The 21,412-nt window shown below is 44.1% G+C and overlaps 3 protein-coding genes across 3 annotated transcripts; 1 reads left to right on the forward strand and 2 right to left on the reverse strand.

The window, feature by feature from the left end:
* Positions 1-3,135: 3,135 nt before the first annotated feature.
* LOC109750842 (serine carboxypeptidase 1-like) lies at positions 3,136-4,974 on the forward strand. Its single transcript, XM_073496059.1, has 5 exons — positions 3,136-3,434; positions 3,676-4,120; positions 4,226-4,335; positions 4,432-4,521; positions 4,604-4,974. Exons 1-5 carry the CDS (start codon positions 3,136-3,138, stop codon positions 4,857-4,859), a joined length of 1,200 nt encoding a protein of 399 aa, XP_073352160.1. The 3' UTR covers positions 4,860-4,974.
* Positions 4,975-5,789: 815 nt separating this feature from the next.
* LOC109750835 (cationic amino acid transporter 2, vacuolar) lies at positions 5,790-10,677 on the reverse strand. Its single transcript, XM_020309777.4, has 14 exons — positions 10,345-10,677; positions 9,145-9,346; positions 8,900-8,984; positions 8,651-8,791; positions 8,448-8,566; positions 8,273-8,369; positions 8,003-8,175; positions 7,837-7,903; positions 7,483-7,641; positions 7,114-7,357; positions 6,881-6,989; positions 6,587-6,699; positions 6,417-6,492; positions 5,790-6,325 (listed from the first exon to the last, which is right to left on the reverse strand). Exons 1-14 carry the CDS (start codon positions 10,475-10,477, stop codon positions 6,172-6,174), a joined length of 1,872 nt encoding a protein of 623 aa, XP_020165366.1. The 5' UTR covers positions 10,478-10,677; the 3' UTR covers positions 5,790-6,171.
* A 5,195-nt stretch (positions 10,678-15,872) lies between these two features.
* LOC109750836 (uncharacterized) lies at positions 15,873-20,858 on the reverse strand. The gene is made up of 10 exons (XM_020309778.4): positions 20,531-20,858; positions 19,881-20,073; positions 19,638-19,795; positions 19,369-19,514; positions 18,269-18,331; positions 18,059-18,151; positions 17,399-17,560; positions 17,180-17,277; positions 16,950-17,101; positions 15,873-16,583 (listed from the first exon to the last, which is right to left on the reverse strand). Exons 1-10 carry the CDS (start codon positions 20,754-20,756, stop codon positions 16,267-16,269), a joined length of 1,608 nt encoding a protein of 535 aa, XP_020165367.1. The 5' UTR covers positions 20,757-20,858; the 3' UTR covers positions 15,873-16,266.
* Positions 20,859-21,412: the final 554 nt, after the last annotated feature.

Raw genomic sequence — 21,412 nt, forward strand, 5'->3', positions numbered from 1 at the left:
CACTCGTCAACAGTAACTAGCTAGCAGTGAGAAGCACGTCGCTAGTCAGTGCTAACTTTGCTCCATGACTACCAACTATATATATATGCAAGTCAGTGGCAAGGGTCACACCAGTGGCGGCGTGCACTTTTTCATGCTTGTCACCGTTGTGACTAATAACAATGTAGAGCTCTTTCTCCTGCTCGTTACGGTTAAGAATTTTAAAAAGTAAACCGAACTATATTAATTTGTCCTTATAATTTATTCTGCAGGTCACAGTAAGGCAATGGGCAACACATGTAGTCACACATATGCAAAGATCTTTATGTTTTGTTGGACTAATTAGTGTATGCACTAATATGTACTACATATTAGAGCATATGTTAATTAGTCCAACAAAACATTAAGGCATACATGCGACTACAAGTGATGCTCATGCCGTCTGTGAAATAGAAAAAAAATAGTATGACATATTAGTACATAGTATATATTAATTAGTCTAACAAAATATTTTGCAAATACTATATCACACTTATACCAGTCTGCACTTGTTGCAAACTACTATAAACACAACGGCAAACAACACATAAATATGAAAACATCACATATTAGCATGGTATTCTTAGATTTAGCTGATCCTTGTGCATTATAGCTATCATCTTCCTCCAGTTTGAACCTCTCATTCCGAGCCTTCTTCATTTTCATCTTCCCCAACATCAATTTATCGCTAGCAAGCTCCCTAATAACAATTCTTGTCCTCCCCTCCCGTTCTTTGTCAAACCACTTGAAATATGCACATGCCTTGTATCGTGTAACACAATAGGAGAAGCCTTTGCCGAGCGGATATTGGCCTTCCTCGAGTATTCCTGGTACTCGATAAAGAATTGGATTCTAGTAGTGTAACACTCGATCAAGCCTGTGTCAAACGGATGTAGGCCTTTGTCGAGTATTCCGGATACTCGACAAAGAACCAGATTCTAGTTTGGTTTGGTTGCATTCTCATCTTAGCATAGTTGTTCACTCTTCGTGCATGCTCATCTCAACACCCCTCTTCATGCCTGCTCCTAGTGTATTTGTGTTAAGCTAGTGTGGATTCATGCACCCTTTATACACTCTACTAAACACCCAAAAGTAGGTCGAGAAGAGAACTTTTGCTCTCATGCACCCTTCATACACCCTACCAAACACATCTGTAGTGAAGGGAGTTGACAGAATTGGTTATTCTTGGTGGACTTAGATGAACAAGTCGTACGGGAATAAGATTAGGAAAGCTCTGGCACTGGCAGTATGGTGATAGGAATGGTTCATGTGCCCTGTCAAGAATAGACGTTCAATTTGTAGTTCACCACTCTCTTCGTGACACGTTGTTGGCGCCCCTTCGTCTCCTACACGTGCCTAGGACTACAATGGCGTATGTGCACATCTATTAGTTGATCAGCATCGAAACTGAACTGACATGCTGCCTGGTTTTCCGGTTGATATGGTCGTCTTATAGAAAATCCAATTTAATTGCCATGGAGGCACCAGTGGTCTAGTGGTAGAATAGTACCCGGCTGGTGCACTCCTTTTTATTTTTAGTCATTTCTTTATCTGCTCTTTTTTATTTGAAGTGTTTGTCTCCAAGGAAAGCATCGTCGGGCCATGCAAGTGGTCTAGTGGTACAATAGTGCCCCTAAAACCTGCCACGGTACAGAACTGGATCCAGTCTCTTCGTTTTGTTAGTTCTTTTTTTTCATATATGTTATTTCATCTTTTTTAGCGGAAATCCAATTTGGCTTCATCTTTTTTAGCGGAAATTTAATGAGACAGTTTTTTTGTGATCTTTGTCACATACAAATGCTACCTGTAAATTCTGAGGTAAAAAGGTTAAACATTTTGGTCTGCGCAAAAAAGAATTAATCAAAGACCAAATGTCACCCCGGTTTTGTTTTTTCACCGACGAAACACCGTTGCTCTGTTCCGCATGAAAATCATCAAGCATACTTGCGACACCAACACGATCGTCTGCATTTTTTTCATATATTTTTTAAAACATTTACTATTTATTTCTGGAGTACTTCACCCCGGAGCATGTGCTCTCGGGAGCCAAAGCGCCGCTCCCCTTTTTTACTCATTTCTTTTCATGAGCCTTTTTTGCTGTATAGACATCAAAAGCAGAGGAAGAAGAGTAGTGAGAGCGAAATCATGATGTGCCTGTGGCACTCTTCCGGGTAGCTCCCTGACCGGTCCAACGGTTTTGTCCTTGCCATGGTGTACATCAATTTTTAGTGCGGTTATTTTGATCCGAGAAATATCACAATTAGTCTTTGTGTTTGTATTGAGTAATTGTATTGGCATATTTCATAAGTGATATTTTGTAGTGACATTTTTCATATACTCAGAGTTTGGAGCGATATGTATCTGAATAGAACTCGGTAGAAGGAGACGAGGCCATTGTCTAGCTAGACAGATAGAAGAAGTAGTTACCGGGACTGCACTGGCTAGGATATCCTTTAAAGTGCGTTCTTGTAATAATAGCCACATTGTATATTCCCTTTTATCGTTATAATGGACACCCTCTAAAAAAGTGTCTCAAAGCACAAGAAGGAATTATATGGAGACAATGTCGTGTTTCAGTTCAGAATCGAGCCCACTTACTATCAAGTTTTCTCTTTACAACGAACATCAAACATGTTTGTACATCATCACGATATGTTAGGAAGAATGTCCCAACATGCCTTTGCAGATTCTCTACCCTCTGAGGGGAAGGGCTTCCTTGGTGTTGTCCATCAGGCAACAATGAAGTTGTCGGGGCAAACTTCACTAGAAGCTTTGCATGTCTTATGGGAGACGACCGTGTGTAGCACCATGAGCAGCATAGACTTGATGGAGAAAGTGTTGTGTAAGAGGAAGCTGTGGAATATGCTGCCTATCTGTTTACATCGTTTTGGTAAATGAGTGCAATTAAAGCATTGATTCTACCATAAATAATAGCTAGAGAAAGCACGAATTTCACCATGTGATAATGGCATATTATGGCAGTACATTAATTTGGATTTGATCTTGCTCAGATGGTGTCGTTGTACCCTCTTGCTCCCACTGCATGGCCTATAAAAACCATGCGAATTAGACAACCATCTACCCCACGCAGACTCGAATAGTCGATCATCTTGGGAGATGGGCACTATTACTGCTGCTGGATTCCACGTTTTATTTCTCATTCCCATAATTGCATTGCACGCCCATGCATCATCTCAGGAGGCCCATCTCACAGAATTCCTCTTATCTAGAAAATCCAGAAGTAGCAGCGGCAGCACAATTAGTGATTCTATTTTCCATGGCGGATCTGTTCCCGTAATCACCAACAGCCTCCGAACAGATGAGTACCCCAACTCCGACCGCGCTCTAAAGGCGGCCGACAAGATCCCGGTGCTGCCGGGGCAGCCGGAAGGCGTCGACTTCGACCAGTACGCCGGGTATGTCACCGTCGACGGCCACAACGGCCGTGCGCTCTTCTACTACTTCGTGGAAGCGCCTGGCGACAAGGCGGCGAAGCCACTCCTCCTCTGGCTCAACGGAGGTGAGTAGTATCTAGTACCGCTGGGAATTGTTGAACAATATGTTTGGTAAATTTGTCAAAAATTTCATTTGCAAAACTTTTTAGAAGAATATATACATGTAGAAATCACAACGGATTGATATGGAGCATGCATGCAGGCCCTGGATGCTCGTCGCTGGGCTTGGGAGCGATGCGAGAATTGGGTCCTTTCCCGAGTACAAGGCGCGCGGCCTCTACATCGCCGGTGAGAGCTACGCCGGCCACTACGTGCCCCAGCTCGCCGCCGCCATCTTAGCCCACAACAACAACAACAACACGGGCGTCATGCTAAATCTCAAGGGCATCTTGGTCGGCAACCCGTTGTTGGACGTCGTGAAGAACAAGAGAGGGCGCTACGAGTACCTGTGGAACCACGGGGTGATCTCCGACGAGGTCTGGGCCGATATCTCCAGCCACTGCAGCTTCAACGGCTCCTCCTATGGTGGTATGTGCGATGAAGCTATTAGTAAATCCAACTATACGCATAGGGACCTCGACATGTACAACATATACGCTCCCACCTGCATCACCAGCGACAACGGCTCCTACTATTCTAGCAGCCAAGTACGTACAATTTATTTTTTTTAAAGAGACATTCTGATAGATCGAAGCTGCATTATCATTGCCAGTGGTGTGAAATTTCTTGGGAGATTTTTTCTTTTCTTTCAGTTACCTGGGTATGATCCGTGCGATGAAGTGGCTACCTTTGCCTACCTGAATCGTCCCGCGGTGCAGAGGGCTCTGCACGCCAGAGAAACGAAATGGCGTGGCTGCAATAGGTACGAGCACCTGAGATCAACCTGATGAAATGAGCTATATATACGTGTACGCATATATGTATAAATATGATCTTGTTCGATTTCTTGTTGGTGAAGAACCTTTATAGGTTTCAAGGACTCGCCAGATAGCATGGTACCAACCTTGAAATGGCTAATCGACCACGGCTTGCCCATATGGCTGTTCAGGTAATCCAATACATTCTTCAAAGAAAAAATGACGAACATGCGCGCTCCTTGTCGATGCTGAAACTGACGAAATGATTTTCAGCGGGGATTTTGACTCTATTTGCCCCTTCACCGGCACGAGGTACACGGTCCGGGATCTCAAACTGTCCATCACCGAGCCCAAAAGCCGCAAGGCCTATTGTTTGTTGTTGGTGCCATTGAGGTCGACCCAAGGTGTCGGGGAGAGCCAAGATTTGGAAGCACCACGGCAAGACGAGCTGGGCGTGCAGCTCGCGCTTTGTTTGACTGTTGGCTGGATGCTCACCCAGGTTCCAGATGATGTGATTGCTGCATGTTGATATTGTTGTGTACTTGGCCTGGATGTTGCTTTCCTTCCGAACTAGCTTGCTGGGTGTGTTGCTTTGGTAGGACGGATGAGTTGGAGTAGTAAGTAGCTAGCTAGCTCTTAGAGATGAAAATCCTAGTATGGTATTGATGGCACACAAGTTGTATTTCTGCTCACACATATATATGTGACATCTCAGTTATAATGCCATATATAATTGTTATGAACCTCAAATCTCTAGCTGCCCAACGCGTTATGCTGCCGAAATTTCTAGCTGAAATTATGGCGACCTGTCAAAAATTTGGCCTTGTTTGTAAGGAAACACAAGCTTTAGGTTGTTCACTGCACAATGTTGAGGTCTTGTTTGTAAGGAAACAAAACCTTTAGGGTGTTCTTTCGAGTCTTTTCAAGTTCCAACTGATTCAAACAACACGGGCATTTATTTGAAAATTTTCATCATCCCTATCTTGAATTCTTGTTGTTTCATCTTGATCCAGTGTCAGTCTGAAACATCTAATTAAATCACCGGGGAGAGCTACGCCGGTCACTACATCCCCCAACTCGCCGCCACCATCTTAGCACACAACAGCAATGTAGGGGGCTATGTCCAGCAGTACGCCGGAGGGTTCACCTTCGCCACCGTGAGAGGAGCCGGGCACATGGTCCCGGCCTTCCAACCCGAGAGAGCGATGATACTGCTCCAGTCCTTTCTCACAGGGATCCTCCCTCCATTCACCAATGAGTACTAGCTAGTCTTTCTGTTTGTGCTTTTGTTTCTGTTGTACTCCCTCCGTTCCAAAATACTTGCCGTGGTTGAACTAAAACCATGACAAGTTCTGTTGTACCGTAGCTAGCAGTGATCTATCCAGAATTCAGACCTCCAGACATTTCTGATTCGTCCCTTCCGACTTCATCGTGTTCATTTCAAGTTTAAACAGGGACAAAACAGCAAATGCACATATATATTTCTTCTTTTTGGTAATAATAACTGTATTGAAGCTCTGAAAGAATGGTTTCTGTCGCAATTTCTGTAAGATTCCATCATCTCTTTGCAGTCAGTATTCACCCGTTCCGGTACAAGGGGCTTGCTTATACATGAATGAATGAATTACAAACAATCACACACTACACCACCCAATCCAAACTCTAGTTTGTATGCTGATCTTTCTCATGCACGGCCCCCAAAAAACTGCATCAATGAGACCCTGTGGTCGACCAAGCTCCAGCAATTCAACAGGCCCTTCCGGGCTGGCTGATATCCGGCTATGCGCAGGTGAGGGCCGGCGAGGTTTTGTCAGCTCCAAGATGTGACGGTTCTTTCTTTTCTAGGACATGAAACCAGATGAACTCCTGCGTAGATCGGTCTTGGCCACAGGGACATATACAACGTCGACTAGCGAGCTGCGGGTTCGTCCGTAGAAAATGTAAACGAGAACACCTATCAGCAGCCATATGCCGACTCTTATCCATGCATCTCCGCTGAAAAACACAATGAAAATGATTGTTCTTTCTGGATAAATCATGGAAAAAGGGAAGCGAAATAAGCATCTAAAGTTAGATGTGCACTCACCCCAGGTTTATCAACAGATAAGTATTTATGAGGATGCACACGACAGGTAGAAACGGAACAAACGGGCACATGAATCCTGCAAGCAGAGACAGAGTTCAGCCTAAAGAAACATGCATGCATCCTCTTTAACTTAAAGAAGAAATAAGAAAAGGACAAGCAGTTTAATGTACCTCCAGAATGACCAAAAGAGTGCCTGCCATCATCTTGGTCAATGCAGCAGAGTACAACAAGACCAGGTATAAGGAGCACACCACCAACAATGCAACCAATGCAAAGCGGTAGGCTGACAATAAGAAACAAACATATATTTGTTAGACTTTCTGGTGACTTGTAATAAACAGTATAATTATAGATGCTGCTGCCTTCATCTATGGCGCAGAGGCCGTGGGAAATAAAGCTTCCATTTTCTTTAAAAAAACAATGAGGCAAATGTATATCTCTTTCCCAACTATATGCATACTTACAAAGGTAGCCATGTGGCAGAAGCTGAAGCCGTGAGGACCAGAACTCCTAGACAAACAGATCCTATGCTGAAAGCAGCTATCTTTCGACGCTTCATCTCATCCATCTTGCCTAACATATTATGAGGAAAGGGCACCATTCATTTTGGTTAGCTTGATAAGTTATAAGAAGCAAACTTTTTGTGGGAAAAATGGAATGACTAGTTTAAATCTGAAAGCAACTGTGTGCACATTACCTTTGTGTTGCTTCTCGAGAAGAGGGTCCTTCATTGCTTCTGTCGCAATCAAATCCTTTATTTGAGATGTGTCGCAGATGTCATCCCCAAGTGGATCCCTACCCTTTTCCTCATCATATTCTTGGTTCAAACCCATTGATTCTCGCCGAGATGATGATAGAGGGACCTCCTCTGGAGGAACATATCTGAGTATCAAGATCGATACTGCCACTATGGTGAACGCGAGGAGTGTGCCTACACTGACCTGAAATGGTCAAGCATTTAAATTTATCTTCATGTTAAATCTTGCAGTGCTGTTAACTACTTTTTGGTGTGTGGAAGGCCATCAAATCAAAGTATGCAAATGACAAAGGCTTGATGTTTTCTTACCATTCCTGCCAATTGAGAAACATCCATGAAAAAGGCAAGAGCAGCAGCACAGATACCAGCCACAATTGTGCCCTTGACAGGTACTTGTGTGTGCTTGTTCACATCGGAGAAGAAAGACGGCAGCAGTCCATCTCTTGCCATGGTCATCAGTATTCTAGGCTGTGAGGATGAAAAACTCAAGTAGTTTAGCAACTATTTTGGAAGTCACCCAGCTTCGGCAAGCTACAAGACTAGGTTCACCTACGCACTGCAGAAAAGTAGCTGCCCCTAGTATGGAAATTCTATACAGACTAAAAGTTACGGGGTAGACTGCTAATTATCACAAGTTTGAGTCACAGTGATGTGTTTGTATACCTGTGGAAGAAGTGAGCCCATCAAGGTTGAACACAGTGCAAGAACAGCACCACTTGTCACGACATACCTAAAATAAAATAAAAGACACAGTGGATAATTCAGTCAAAAGCACGCTAGATGACCATTATAGCCAACAGCACAAACAAAAGGAGAATTGAGTCCTTACATTGCCCACTGCATTCCATGTTTTGCAAAGGCGGATGAAATAGGTGTATCTGGGTCCATAGCAAAATACGGTACAATCCCAACAATAACAACAGCGACCATCATGTACAACAAACAGCAAATAGACAATGCTGCTCCTATTCCCAGAGGTAGATCTCGTTGTGGGTTCTTCACCTGTCGATCGAAGTAAAAGCAACAATAACAAGAAAAGTCAATATATATCTCCTTAACAGAAGTGGACAAATAAGTCATTAAGTAGGACCTTCCTTACCTCCTCGGCAGTACTCGCTACTGTGTCAAAGCCTATGTATGCAAAGAAAACAGTTGCTGATCCAGCAAGCACTCCATTTACTCCGTATGGAAAATACCTGAAAAGTTTAGCAGTGTTATTCCACTACCAACCCCTCTGCAGTATGCTAAATACCAAATGATTTCAGGGTACATACCCGTCAGTAACCTTATAGCCCTCCCATCCAATCTGGAAGCCAATATAACAACCAGCTATGATTACAAATAGCATCACACAAGCATTCATAATCGTCACAATTGCTTGTACAAATGAGCTCTGCAAGAAATTCAAACGGAATAATCATTGATGGTCCTATATTTGGGGAAATGAGCAATCTTATAACCTGAGCAAAGTACCAACCTCTTTTATCCCTAGGCATAATAAAGCAGTGACAGCAAGAACAAGAGCAGCAGCACAGGGATCAACAATAACGTCAAACCATGGAAGTTGATGCCGTGCTAATATCCATGGCAAGCTATCTGGTCCTCCAAAACACAAGGCCTGAAAAGATAAATGAAAGCTCATAAAATATTGAATATAGCAGAGCGGTTGTTCAAGCATTGACCAAAATTCCACAGAACAAAGCTCTAAGAAAGAGATGACACTCACTAAATTGGGGGATATGCCACGGGCAACAGCAGATCCGCCAAGAGTATATTCCAGCACCAAAGACCAGCCAATCAGCCAGGCAACACTAGATAAGTACAACGTGTGAAGCATGTTAGATCATTCTGGCCTTAAGATCTTAAATAAATGTAACACGATAACAGAGTTCACCATGGTATAGAATATCAAACAGCTAATATTTCATCTCTGAAGAATGCAATCTATGCCATGGGACCAGTAATTTTTACCCTTCGCCGATGCAGATATATGAATAATGATACGCGCTTCCAGCAGAGGGGCAACGGCTAGCAAGCTCGGCATAACAGAATGCTGAAAGTGCAGCAGCTATCCCAGCTATCAGGAATGAAACTGCCAATGCTGGACCAGCATGCTCCCTGGCAACTGTTCCGACAAGAACATATACTCCAGCTCCAATTGTCGAACCAACCCCTGGTAGATAATGCAAGGGTTCAGAAACAATCTGTTAATATATCATAAGCACTCTATGTATTGGGGGAAAAGACTCTATTAAATCTAGAATATCAAACATCAGGCTCCATTTGACACTGCTGGATTATGAATTTATGATAATGACATTTGTTTATCAAACATTTTCCTGTTTACCGTTTTGTTTATTATATATATATACTGTTTCAGCAGATTATAAAATAAGTTCTGCAACCACAATTGTGCTTAAGCAAGGCAGCATACATGAGTGGAGCTATGATTTAAGCTAATGAGTATACTGCACAAGATCATGACAATATCAAGGTTGCGGTATTGATGATGACTACCTTTCAGTGGGCAACCAACAAGGACCTCCCTTTGTTTCTGAATCTTTATTGATTTCAGAACCAGTTAACAGGCTGAAACAAAGCAAGTATACCAAAAATAGAACTTCTGCCACACACGAGCAAGCACTCATCTGAATGTCTTTCACAACTAATATAAGCCTCCAGTTTTTTTTAAATACTACTCCTATTATAAGCATAATGTAAAAACCGATTTATTTTATTTACTGCATTTGTTTACAGAGAGAAAAACAGAGTACTATGGCAAAATTGTTCCCTTGTATTTTTGTTAGTACTATTTCAGAAGAAAGAACAAGTCACAGTTCACCACTTAAACTCTCTAGTTTTTAGAAAAGATCAGTTCTAGGTAAACAATTTAATAAAAATGTACATAAGCACATTAATCAAAATACAAAGCAAATCCTCCAAATCAATCTAGCGGCTCCATGGAGATTGATCCAAGACCCGTGTAGCTACTAAACAGAACTGATTCCACCACGAAACCTGCAGTGTCGCCACAGTCCCCAACCCCAAAAAAAGGCCTCGCTTTTCCATTGCAGAAATATACTGTTACTCCGGAAAAGGGCGGACAGAAAAGAAAAGAAAAGAACAGAAAAGGCGGACGGGAGGGGAGGGGAGAGGGCGACGTCGCCGTACCGATCGCAACGAGCTCGAGGATGTTGAGCTCCTTGGCGAGCTGCTGGCCCTCGGCGCGGGCCCTGTCGGAGTCGACCGGCTTCCGGCGCATCAGGCTCCGGAACCCGCCGCCGCCGCCAATCTGCAATGCCATCGGGAGGGATTTGGCGGTGGCGAGAGCCAAGCAATCTCGATCAGAGGGCGGATAAGGGCATCGGGCTCTGGCGGTTTACGCGGGGATTGGGCGGCGAGGGGGGCGAGAAAGCGACGGAAGTGGAGATGGAGGCGGCCTCGCTCGTGTTGTTTCGGGAGGAATATGCAGAGTCAAAGGAGGATTGAGATTCAGTTGCCGCCGTCCAGAGTCTTGGATGGATTCTATTATCATGGGATACGATTACAGGATTACAATTACATTCCATTATTTCCTTTTGTGAGCACATACAAAAAAATCTTTTTCTTTTCCTTTTTTTGCAGGATGCGGGAAGAGTACATACAAATTTCCCAAGGGCTCTAATATCGGCCGACCGGTCGCCGGTCGAACGATTTCGTTCGCCGGGGGAGCAGCTCCCGGCGAACGTTTCGCCTCCCTCGGTCGTTCGTAGGGGGGAGGGCCAGGGCGAACCCCATTGGTCCGGAGACCCGGTTTACTGTTTTTCTAAAGAAAATTGTTTAAAATCAACCGGTTGATTTCTCTACTCCGTAAACCGCCTCCTCCACTTGACACGTGCTCCTGTGAGGCCCACCCACCACTCTCCCACCTTGCCTTATCTTTTCCCAAGCCGTTCTAGCCGGTCGTCTTCTTCCTTCTTTTCTCCTCATCTCTCTGACTCTCTCTGCAACCTACCTGCTCCCCCAGCACTTCTGCTACGCATCCGCCATGGACGCAATTGCCGCGCTGCGAGCTGGTGTGAGCCACCGCCACTAGCCATGCCCTCTAATCTGGCCCGCACCTGCTACTCCCCAGCTGCAATCCATGGGAGAGGGGATTTCCGCCATTGCTGCAGAACGGAGGAAAGCTGCACAACACCGAGCTCCGCCGGGCAGCAACGTTGTGCTGTGTGCCGGCAGTGGAGCTGCAGTGGAACACGGCGGTGTACGGCGGAGCTGAAGTGCAGCGGCGTGGTGCTGCGCGGGGGTGCGGTGGAGCTAAAGTGAACCTGCGCGGTGCTGCACACTAGAGCGACGCAGCTACAGTGCAACATGCCGGAGCTGCGACTGGCCGCTGGAGCACCGTGTGCCGATGTCGCGGGCTGCAATTAAGCATGGCCGGCGATGCGACGGGTCGGCGGCGCTGCGTTGGAGCACCTCGTGCCGGTGTCGCGGATGCAGTGAAGCATGGCCGGAGCTGCGTTGGAGCACTTTGTGTCAGTGTCGCGGCTGCAATGAAGAATGGCCGGAGCTGCGCCGGGTCGCCGGCGCTGCGTTGGAGCACCGCATGCCGGTGTCACGGCTGCAATGAAGCATGGACGGAGCTACGGAGGGACCTCGGCGCTGCGTTGTAGCACCGCCACGCCGGTGTTGGCGGCTGCAATGAAGCATGGCCGGAGCTGCGCCGGGTCGCCGATGCTGCGTTGGAGCACCGCATGTCGGTGTCGCGGCTGCAATGAAGCATGGACGGAGCTACGGAGGGACGGCGGTGCTCCGTTGTAGCACCGCTGCACCGGTGTTGGCGGCTGCAATGAAGCATGGCCGGAGTTGCGCTGGGTCGCCGGCACTGCGTTCGAGCACCACATGCCGGTGTCGCGGCTGCAATGAAGCATGGACGAAGTTATGGAGGGACGTCGGCGCTGCGTTGGAGCACCGCCGCGCCAGTGTTGGCGGCTGCAATGGCGCATCCCCGTGTTGCCGTTGCTGTCGAACGCCCAGCCCCGCTGAAGAGGGGGCGGCTCCTGCTTGCGCAGCAGCGCTGCTTCTTGTTTCACTATGTATCCAACAGCTGCGACGAAAGGATTGGACGGCTGTGCAGGCGGATGATTTCTCTAGGAAATCATCCGGCTTATCTGTAGCAGCGCCCTTTTCTAAATGCCATGAACAAAAACTGATACTCCCTTAATTTCTTCATGTAAGGTGTATTATTTCCAGCAAGGTGACCAAGGCACGTAATTGGAGACAGTAGGATGAAATTACCCTAGGCTAATTAGTTGATTATCGGCAAATAAATCATTTAGCCTATAAAGGGAAGAATACACGCAATTGGTAGAGAGATACTTTCCATCGACGATGGCGAGAGCCAAGCAATCTCGATCAGAGGGCGGATAAGGGCATCGGGTTGTGGCGGTTTACGCGGGGCTTGGGCGGCGAGGGGGGCGAGAAAGCGACGGAAGTGGAGATGGAGGCGGCCTCGCTCTCCCCCTCTCTCTCTCGTGTTGTTTTCTCTCTCTGACGGGAGGAATATGCAGAGTCAAAGAAGGATTGAGAGAAGATTCTGTTGCCGCCGTCCGGGCCCCTGGATTCTATTATTATGAAATACAATTCGGCATTGCGTCGCAGTTATTCCATGATCTTACGTGGAGATCCATACAATTTTTTTATAGATTTGGTTAAGTCCCGGTCGGGTGACATCTAGCCACATCCCAATTAAATTACTCTCTCCGTCCCATAATAGAAGAGCGTTTTAGACTAGTGTAAAAAAAATGCTCTAATATATGGAACGGAGGGAGTACAAGATTACTATAGTACATTATTTCTCTTTGTGAGCACACACAAATCTCTCCTTTTTTTTGCGGGAAGAGTACAGACAAAATTCTGAAGGACTCTAATACCTGGCGACCAGCCCCAAAAAGGAGGGCTGACCAACGATCATTCGCCAGGGGAGCAGCTCCCAGCGAACATTTCGCCTCCCTCAATTGTTCGGGGGAGGGCCAGGGCGAACCCATTGGTCCGGAGTCCGGTTTACCGTTTTCTCAAATGCCATGAACAAAAATACATATTTTCTTATGAAAACAAAGAAAACATAAATGTATAATTGCCCTAAACCAAAAAACACATTTTCTTATGAATAACAGAGAAAACATAAATATATAATTGCCATGATATGAAAAAATAAACAATGTCATGCTACTTTATAAAACTGTCATTTCTTTAAATTATTAATTTACAAATGGTATGATTGAAACAATGTGCCGTGTGATCTGAAAAATAAATTTATGGATGTGCCAAAAAAGCCATGTTTTGGAGAAGAATGAAAAACACAATGTCATGTCGTAATGCTTTTTATTATTGGATCCATTGTGCAAAAGATCTTAAAAATGTGTGTCATTCGAAAAAACAAAATTGCCACGCTTATAATAATGAAATTGTCATCCTGATAATAATAAAAATGACATGCCAATAATAAAACTGGCATCCGGTTAATAATAAAAATGTCATCCTCCTTAAAATAAAAACGACATGTTACTAATAACAAAAATGACATGCTCTTAATCATAAAACCGTCATTATATCAATAATAAAATTGCCACGGTATCTCTATCTCTACTGCTTAAAAAGAACGTAAGGTTCTTATTTCATTCTCGTTCGTCTAACCTTCCTTGTATATGTCTCACTCTTTCCTTCTCCTCTTTGATTTTTTTTCTCTCATCTCTGATTTTTCTCCTATTCATTCTCTCTAAAACATAATCAATTTTCTCATGTTTTATTAACTTACCCAAAAAAAGCACATTTTGTCTGGTGAGTAATTAAATTTTTACCAAATAAATGGTTAACAATAAAATGACAGGTAAATCATGGCGAAAAACTTGCTAAGATTTTAGCGCATCAATATAATAATAGACACACAGTCACAAGCTAATCTAGTAGCCTCTATTACTTAAAATGAACATAAGGTTCTCAGTTCACCTCTCTTTCGTCTAACCTTCTATATATGTCCCACTCTTTCCTTCTCCTCTTTGATTTTTTCTCTCATCTCTGATTTTTCTCCCATCCATTCTCCCTAAAATAGAATCAATTATCTCATGTTTTATTAACTTATAAAAAAAGCATATTTTGTTTGGTAAGTAATTAAATTCTTACCAAAAAATAAGTGCTTAACAATAAAATGGCAGGTAAATTATGGCGATTGCATACAAAAACTTGCTAAAATTTTAGCGCATCAATATAATAATAGACGCGCGAGCTAATGTACTCAAATGTTTATATTCCTGTTGCAACGCACGGACAATTTTATAGTTAATTATTAAAATTCCATGCTCTTAGTAATAAAACTAATATTTTCTTAATAAAAAAAGTCATATTATGATAGCTGCAATTTGGCTTCCGGGCTCATCTGCTCCGGCCATGAACAGTAAAATCAAATAAAATAGTAGAAATTTTCAAAATAATTTGATTTTATTTTCATGAAAGATACTTCGTTGTGTGAGGTCCGTGCCAAATTTCAACTCATTTGGACTTTGAGTAGCTCTCACTTAAAAAGGCAAATGTGGATCTGTGAAACATTTTACTGTTTATGTACTGTTCGGACCCATTGTTTTTTTGCTGAGAGCTACTCAAATGTCTGAATGAGTTGAAAACTGGCATGGACCTCACGCACTAAAAAGTCTTCCATGCAAAAAAAAACAGATTTTTTAGAATTTTATTAGTATTATTATTTGAATTTAATTTTCACCATGTGCAGATAAGCCATGGCATAGAAATGGATATTCGTCATATTATTAATTATTAATAATAAAATTATCATGTGAAAAAGTAAAAATAAATAAATTTACCATGAATAAGTGATAAAATTTCCCAAAAGTTTCACATGGGGGGGGGGGGGGCATTACAACAAAGGACCTAGAAAATGCCATGCTACATATAATAAAAATGCACATGGCAAGTTAAGAAAAAAAATCCCCTCTAAAAAATAGTGACTTTATTCTTTCAAAAGGAAAAAAAATGATTTTTCTTATTTTTTAAATGAAAATTTGAATTTAAAGAATTTAGGTTCAAATACATAAAACAAGATAAAGTACATGTTTCCACAAAAACTGTTTCAGCCCAAGTGGTAAAGCGTGTGCGCCTCTCCGCAGGATGTCTCGAGTTTGAATTCCCTGCCTGTCCACCTCACATAAATTTTTAAACCCCTAAAAAAACATAAATTTTTAAACGAGTGTTCGCAGGAAACGGTTTACAGTGACCGACTCCAGTTGATCTACATGGCGTCGGCCCTGCGCCAAGATTCGCCTAGGGTTGGTCCCTTGGCGTACGTTCTCACAAAACCAATGCTCCCGGGAGAACTCTGAATTTCTTGGTTTCTCGCTTATTGTGAGACAACTCTGAATTTCTTGGTGGCTGATGGTGCTTGATCCCATTCTTGACTGGCAATGTCTACCCATCGCAAGCTTGCTGATTGCACGTGCTGCATTGTGCAGTACCATTTACAGCAGATTCTAAGAATACAGTCTAAAGGAGACTGAACCTCTCAGCCCAGCCCAAGTGCCCTGTTGAACTTGAGAGAGGTGCAGGTCGCCATCGATGAGCCTAACAGCTACTACGTCGCAACCGATGCCATCCAGCAGACCGGCTCCCAAACAGTCTTTGCTTTGCGTAACTTGACATAGTACATGCCTAGCTAACAAGAGATAAAGATCCTTGAAATGCCACACCTGAGAATGGAACAGGAGATGTTCAACAAGACAATGGCAAGATCCCAACAGGATCGACTGTCCCTAATCCATCGAATGGCGCGGAACCGACGCCGGTCGACATCCCCTGATGCATCGACTAAAATCTAAAGATCCATGGATGGCAATCTGCCAGCTAAACCTAACATTAGTTGAATTGAGACGGATGATGGTGGTTAACCAGCTACTAGCCTACAGTCACCAAGCATTCTGCTGCAATGGCGAACCATGTGGAAACGATGAACTTCCACCCCCTACCGCTACCAAGTTTCCAATCCTACCTTATGGAATCGTCCGCAAAAGCAGCACGCCGAGCTCCCTACGGTTTTAGTCGGTGAGGGTATCACATAAACCTGCTCAACAGACCGGAAGCTTTTCCGCTTTTCTCGGCTTCTTCGGAAGAGCTTGAGGAGCTCTCGATCGACTCGTCCTCGGAGGCGTCGTCCCGCTCCACCCGCAACCGGTGAGCATTGTCAGCAGCCCATTGGGCGAACTCTGGGGTGGCTGTGTGTTCCATCAGTGCGTTTCTGGTCGATTCCTCGGTGAACTCCTCCCATTCTCTCTTTGAGTATCTCCGTGGTTCGATGTTGTGGAAGGTGGAGTAGTAGTCTTCATCTTGATTGGGTGCTACCCTCTTTCCTAGTGCTGACGGGACCAGACCTGCAAAGACAACAAGAGTTGGCTAGTTATTATGTCAAATGCTTCAACGTGTCAAAGTTGATGGTTTTATAGGTCTTCTGGAGTTAAATATATGCCTAAAAGATCATTAGTTCGTAGTACCAAAGACAAACAGAGAGCAGGGATGCAAATGGGTAGCCTGAAGGATACCCACCGAGGCTCCGACCATAACTAGTTCACTTGAATGAAGTAAAAATTACAAAATAACTAGCTAGGGCCAGAGGGCACCAACATCCATCAATTTGCATCCTTAAATATTTCGAGGTTACTTATGACTTATGGCAGTTTCCTATAAGTACAGTACACTGGCTCACAGTAGTATGCGGAACATGATACTGATTACTTTACCTCCATTGGCTAAATTGTTCCAACCATACTGTGTTGTTGTGGCTCTTCCAGTACCCGCCCCTGATGATGGACTTAAGAACTGGACCTGGCGAGTGTTGGGTGATACTTGAGTAAACCTTGGATGAGAAGGAACATTTGATTGTTTTCGCTTCCTGCAGCAGAATCAGCATATTCAGGGCTTCAACAGCAACAGTAAATTCACAACAGTAATTAACTCAAGGGACACTCACGGTGCTGTTGGCTTGTGAACTTTCTTTGCTGTCAGTACAGAGCAAATCCACCAGCTAGCAGCTAGAGCAGCCGATGCTAGAATAGGGTCCAGTGTGCTCTACAAGACAATGTCAAACATGAACTTCAAAAGACAATAAAATCTGATGTAGGCATTGACCAAGATTCAGAGTCCTCATAGATGCATGAGAAGAATACTTAGCGTTTGAAAATAAGCCCACCTGCATAACAAAGAACATTGAAACAACACGCATAGCCCACTTCACAAACTGTGCTATCCCGGCATCAACACTGCCATCTTTTGAAATGATAAATCTCCTCACCATCCAATAGCCAAAACCAGCTCCAGTCAAGACAACTGCTACCAGCAGAAAGATTGACACCTGTAATTCATTCCAATATTTTTTGTTATTTGAAGAGCTTAAAGATTACCCAAAGTAGTGGCAATAAGTATTATTACTAGACAAGACAAGATAATGTGAACCATTTCTGACAGGAACAATAATTGAGAAGTCAGAAGATTGCTAGCAAATGATATAATACCATGCAAAAGGGTGAACAAAAACTAGGCTAAATCATATCCGAGGAACTAGGTCAGTCCATCACAAATATGGACAACAAGAACAAAGCAATCCATTCACATGTCTTCCCCACACTCAACGGTACTTGCATAATTATGCATTTCTGTGATGGCATTGAGCTAATTAATTCTTGATGTAACATGTGGCTTCTGGCCCATGTGGCCTTTAGATATCATACCATGATTATCCTTCTCTATTAATAATATACTGTAAGAGCCTCTCATGCTGTTTGCTGGGTAAAAAGAAGTATTATTCGATCACCAATTCTATAGTTGATACTTGGATGGATGAATTACTTACAGGGTTGTGCATCTCCTCACTCAAGCCAAAGTTTTCCAGAATAGAGGCAACCATTGAGGAGAAGTAGTGTGCAGCGTAGGAGCCAACACCCAACTAAATATTGGAAAAGGAATGAAATGATATCAAGAATTAGAGAGAATATATTCAGATAGGCATATTTATGGTGTAATAAAATGTTATAGCAGAACGCTGACGATATAGAAAACTTACCACAGATCCATAAATTGTAAGGTAAAATAAACCTTTTTTGCCCATTGGTAGCAGTTTCATCCCCTATAATGAGAACGAGGTCAGAACATTAAGGGAACCAATTCTCCAGCAAATAAATAGAAACCTGATTGAGAATGACTGTTCTTTATCATAAATTGTAACCAGGGCCACACTGATAACTTGGCATCATGTGCACTGAGCAAAAATTACGAAACTTGGGGGGTGTAGAGTTTTGATTACTGTAACATCAAATTAAATCAGTAACTAGTTATCTACAAGAGTAGAGAACAAACAAACAAACAAACAAACATGAACATAATAAAAAATTAACTCCCTCATCAGAAATGCTCATGATTCCCCAACCAGCAAAATCAGTACCAGTTACAAGAAAATATTCCGTATTAAATGTACTAAAGTAAACACTAAACTTCGTTGTTGGTTGGTCAATCAGACCCTCGCACTGATACACTAAAAAACATCAAATGGTTCAAACACTGATGACTCACAAGATGCTAGTCCATCTGTACACCACCTGATGCTACAAGGAGCTACAAAGTTCAATAAAATAAGAGACGCCGTTAAGGTATTATCCTACAAAGCTCGCTGTTTATGTCTAAATCACCAAGATGGACCTGACTTTCAAGTATCTGTAGAAGAGAACTTCGGATACTACTACGGCATGGTTGATCAAGGGACTATTGAATTACCATAGTGCTATGTTGAATCTCCATCGAAATCAAGTTTACAGGGCATAAGTATCTTGCTTAATGAAGTGTACTCAAGTTTCTAGGTTTGCTAAAAAAATATCAGCATTAACACTTTGCATATAACTGCAAGGATCCTCATGGTGCCAAACTTTAACTTGATTCATGGTGTACTCTACTTGAAACTAGCATAATATCAAAGCCTATTTAACCTGCATCCATGCAGCTTACATGAACTTAAGAATATGGAACATCAATCAACTAGATTATTAATAGAAAACACTTTTGAGAAAGCCTTGAAAAATAGGTACCATAATGCATTAGTTTTATTTCACTTCTTTTAACAATGAATCTTTATCGAGAGAATCATAAACAGGTATTTGACTAAAACAATACCTGGAAAAGGACAATCAGCACCACAAGCAGGATTCCAAGTGCCATAGAGCTGCTATAGTAAAAAGGTGCCCATTTACTAACGATGGGTGACAGGAATAACAGGACAAATCCAATACCAAGGCAAGCTAAACGCCACTTCTGAAGCTCTGCAAATTTTGATTGCACGGAACGAGAATGAATTAGTATTTCAGAGGAAAGGGCTGATACATATGCTGTTAAATATGTGTGACTGGCGGAAACAGATTAGTTTCAGGAAAAGAAGTCCTTACCTTCCTGAATGGAAAGGCTGAAGACAGTAGATTTCTTATCAGTCAGTTTCACATCAACATATCTGCTGACATATGGAGACTTCACTGCGTTCCACATGCCACCTTGCAGAACTTGCCATTCACCCATCTCACATTGGCACAGACCCGTAGAAGCATTCCTGCAAATGAAAGTTGCTTCAATTTGCTGCATACTAGCAAAGATGCATATATTCTTTCTTTTTTTCCAGGCAATGCAAGACTTACCCATGAAAGCAAATCTGTATTTTCCAATGGAACTTTTCTGGCATTGAATGAGAAACATTCATTCTAACATGTATTTGATTTGCGTAGCTTTGAAACTGCCACCTTGGCATTCCAGAAATGCGGATTCGCTCACAAAAGATTCCACCCATGGATGAGGGAGCAAAAGTCACCTCCGGATTTTCCAAGCTGACATCTGCGGTAATGAATAATCAGGCCAGCATTGGTACACCTTAGCACACATAAATATGACAACGAGTAGGGTACCCCAAGGGCAGCAAGAACAATGCAGTTTACAACGGTGTGCGGTATTGCGACAAGAACGAAACGAACACTAGATCCTCCCACACAATGGACCCCGGATCATGAGTTCTGAGGGCAAATTGCTGAACATATTTGCCCAAAAAGGGCACACAATACTGCAAAGGAACAAAAATAATCACTCCAAAATCCTATTCGGAAACGAAGCCCCAACCAACAGCTACGGCCTGGGGAGGGGGATGCATCCCGAAGGCGGGCAGGGCCGCGTAAAAACCCTAAACCCTAGGGGGAGGCCGTAATCGACCCCCGCGGGCGCGGGAGCGCGCAGGGGGAACTCAAATCCGAGCACAGAGAGCGGTCGCGGGGCGAGTTTCGGGGCGGGGCGCGCGAACCTTTGAGGGGGCGGCCGGACGCGGCGTCGGCGTCGGCGTCGTGGGCCTCGCCGGAGGAGAGGATGAGGAGGGCGGCGAGGGAGGTGAAGAGGAGGAGCGCCGGGACCGCGCGCCTGGGCGACGACTGGGAGGAGGAGGAGGCGGTGGAGGGCGGGCGCGCGGAGCTCGCCGACGAGGAGCAGGCGGTGGCGGCCGGCGCCGGCGCGGCGGCTGCGGCGGGGGCCATCTCCCCCCGCGGCGGCAGCGGCGCTTCTCTTCCCTCGAGTTTAAGAAAGCCGCTTCATTTGTGGGGGAAAGCGTGGGTCTACCAACTTGCTTCTCCTCCGCTGGATTTATTACGAGCAGCCGAGTATATATAGTACATTAAAAAAGGAATTATAGTTTGACCGTTGCAAATAGGCACAAAGATTTTAGGGAGATGATTCCCTCCGACCGACCGATCTTGGACCAGCGTCCGCCGCCTCCAGGTCCGTTAGATGGGCTCTTAATCAGATGGTCGAGAGCCAACTCCTATGTGTCGTCTTCCTCAACCAACACATGCCCCGGGGTGACTGGGCCCACCCATCAACCGACTGTTTACAATCAACCGACTATTTACAATCAACCTATAGTCGTCTTCCTCAACCGACACATGCCCCTGGGCGGCTGGGCCCACCCATCAATCTCCGCATCTCCCACAATCCAGTCTCACCCTCTCCCCAGAAATCCCACTTCTTCGTCTTCCCCCAAATCCACACTGGCCTGCCTACTGCCTCCTCTCTCCCATTGTAGCAGTCATTGCCAACTGAGCTCGTTGCTGCAGATCTGCTTCGTGCTATGTTTCGTTGCCCAAATCTCGTGGTGAAAGTGCAACTAAGCCCCGGGTGGTTTGGGTAATTAATA

The sequence above is a fragment of the Aegilops tauschii genome, chromosome 4, assembly GCF_002575655.3.
Source record: "Aegilops tauschii subsp. strangulata cultivar AL8/78 chromosome 4, Aet v6.0, whole genome shotgun sequence".
Classification (NCBI taxonomy): Eukaryota; Viridiplantae; Streptophyta; class Magnoliopsida; order Poales; family Poaceae; genus Aegilops; species Aegilops tauschii.

What these genes read in the sequence shown, in the direction of transcription:
- LOC109750842 (XM_073496059.1), top strand. Translation starts at nt 3,136, where the DNA reads ATGGGCACTATTACTGCTGCTGGATTCCACGTTTTATTTCTCATTCCC. An exon ending in GACTTCGACCAGTACGCCGG is followed by an intron (nt 3,435 to 3,675) that starts GTATGTCACCGT and finishes GCATGCATGCAG; the next exon opens with GCCCTGGATGCTCGTCGCTG. An exon ending in TTGCCCATATGGCTGTTCAG is followed by an intron (nt 4,522 to 4,603) that starts GTAATCCAATAC and finishes AATGATTTTCAG; the next exon opens with CGGGGATTTTGACTCTATTT.
- LOC109750835 (XM_020309777.4), bottom strand. Translation starts at nt 10,477, where the DNA reads ATGGCATTGCAGATTGGCGGCGGCGGCGGGTTCCGGAGCCTGATGCGC. An exon ending in TATATCTGCATCGGCGAAGG is followed by an intron (nt 8,985 to 9,144) that starts GTAAAAATTACT and finishes GTACTTATCTAG; the next exon opens with TGTTGCCTGGCTGATTGGCT. An exon ending in CTCTTTTGGTCATTCTGGAG is followed by an intron (nt 6,493 to 6,586) that starts GTACATTAAACT and finishes CTCTGCTTGCAG; the next exon opens with GATTCATGTGCCCGTTTGTT.
- LOC109750836 (XM_020309778.4), bottom strand. Translation starts at nt 20,756, where the DNA reads ATGGCCCCCGCCGCAGCCGCCGCGCCGGCGCCGGCCGCCACCGCCTGC. An exon ending in TGCTGATTGTCCTTTTCCAG is followed by an intron (nt 18,332 to 19,368) that starts GTATTGTTTTAG and finishes TTCTCATTATAG; the next exon opens with GGGATGAAACTGCTACCAAT. An exon ending in TTACAATTTATGGATCTGTG is followed by an intron (nt 18,152 to 18,268) that starts GTAAGTTTTCTA and finishes TCCAATATTTAG; the next exon opens with TTGGGTGTTGGCTCCTACGC.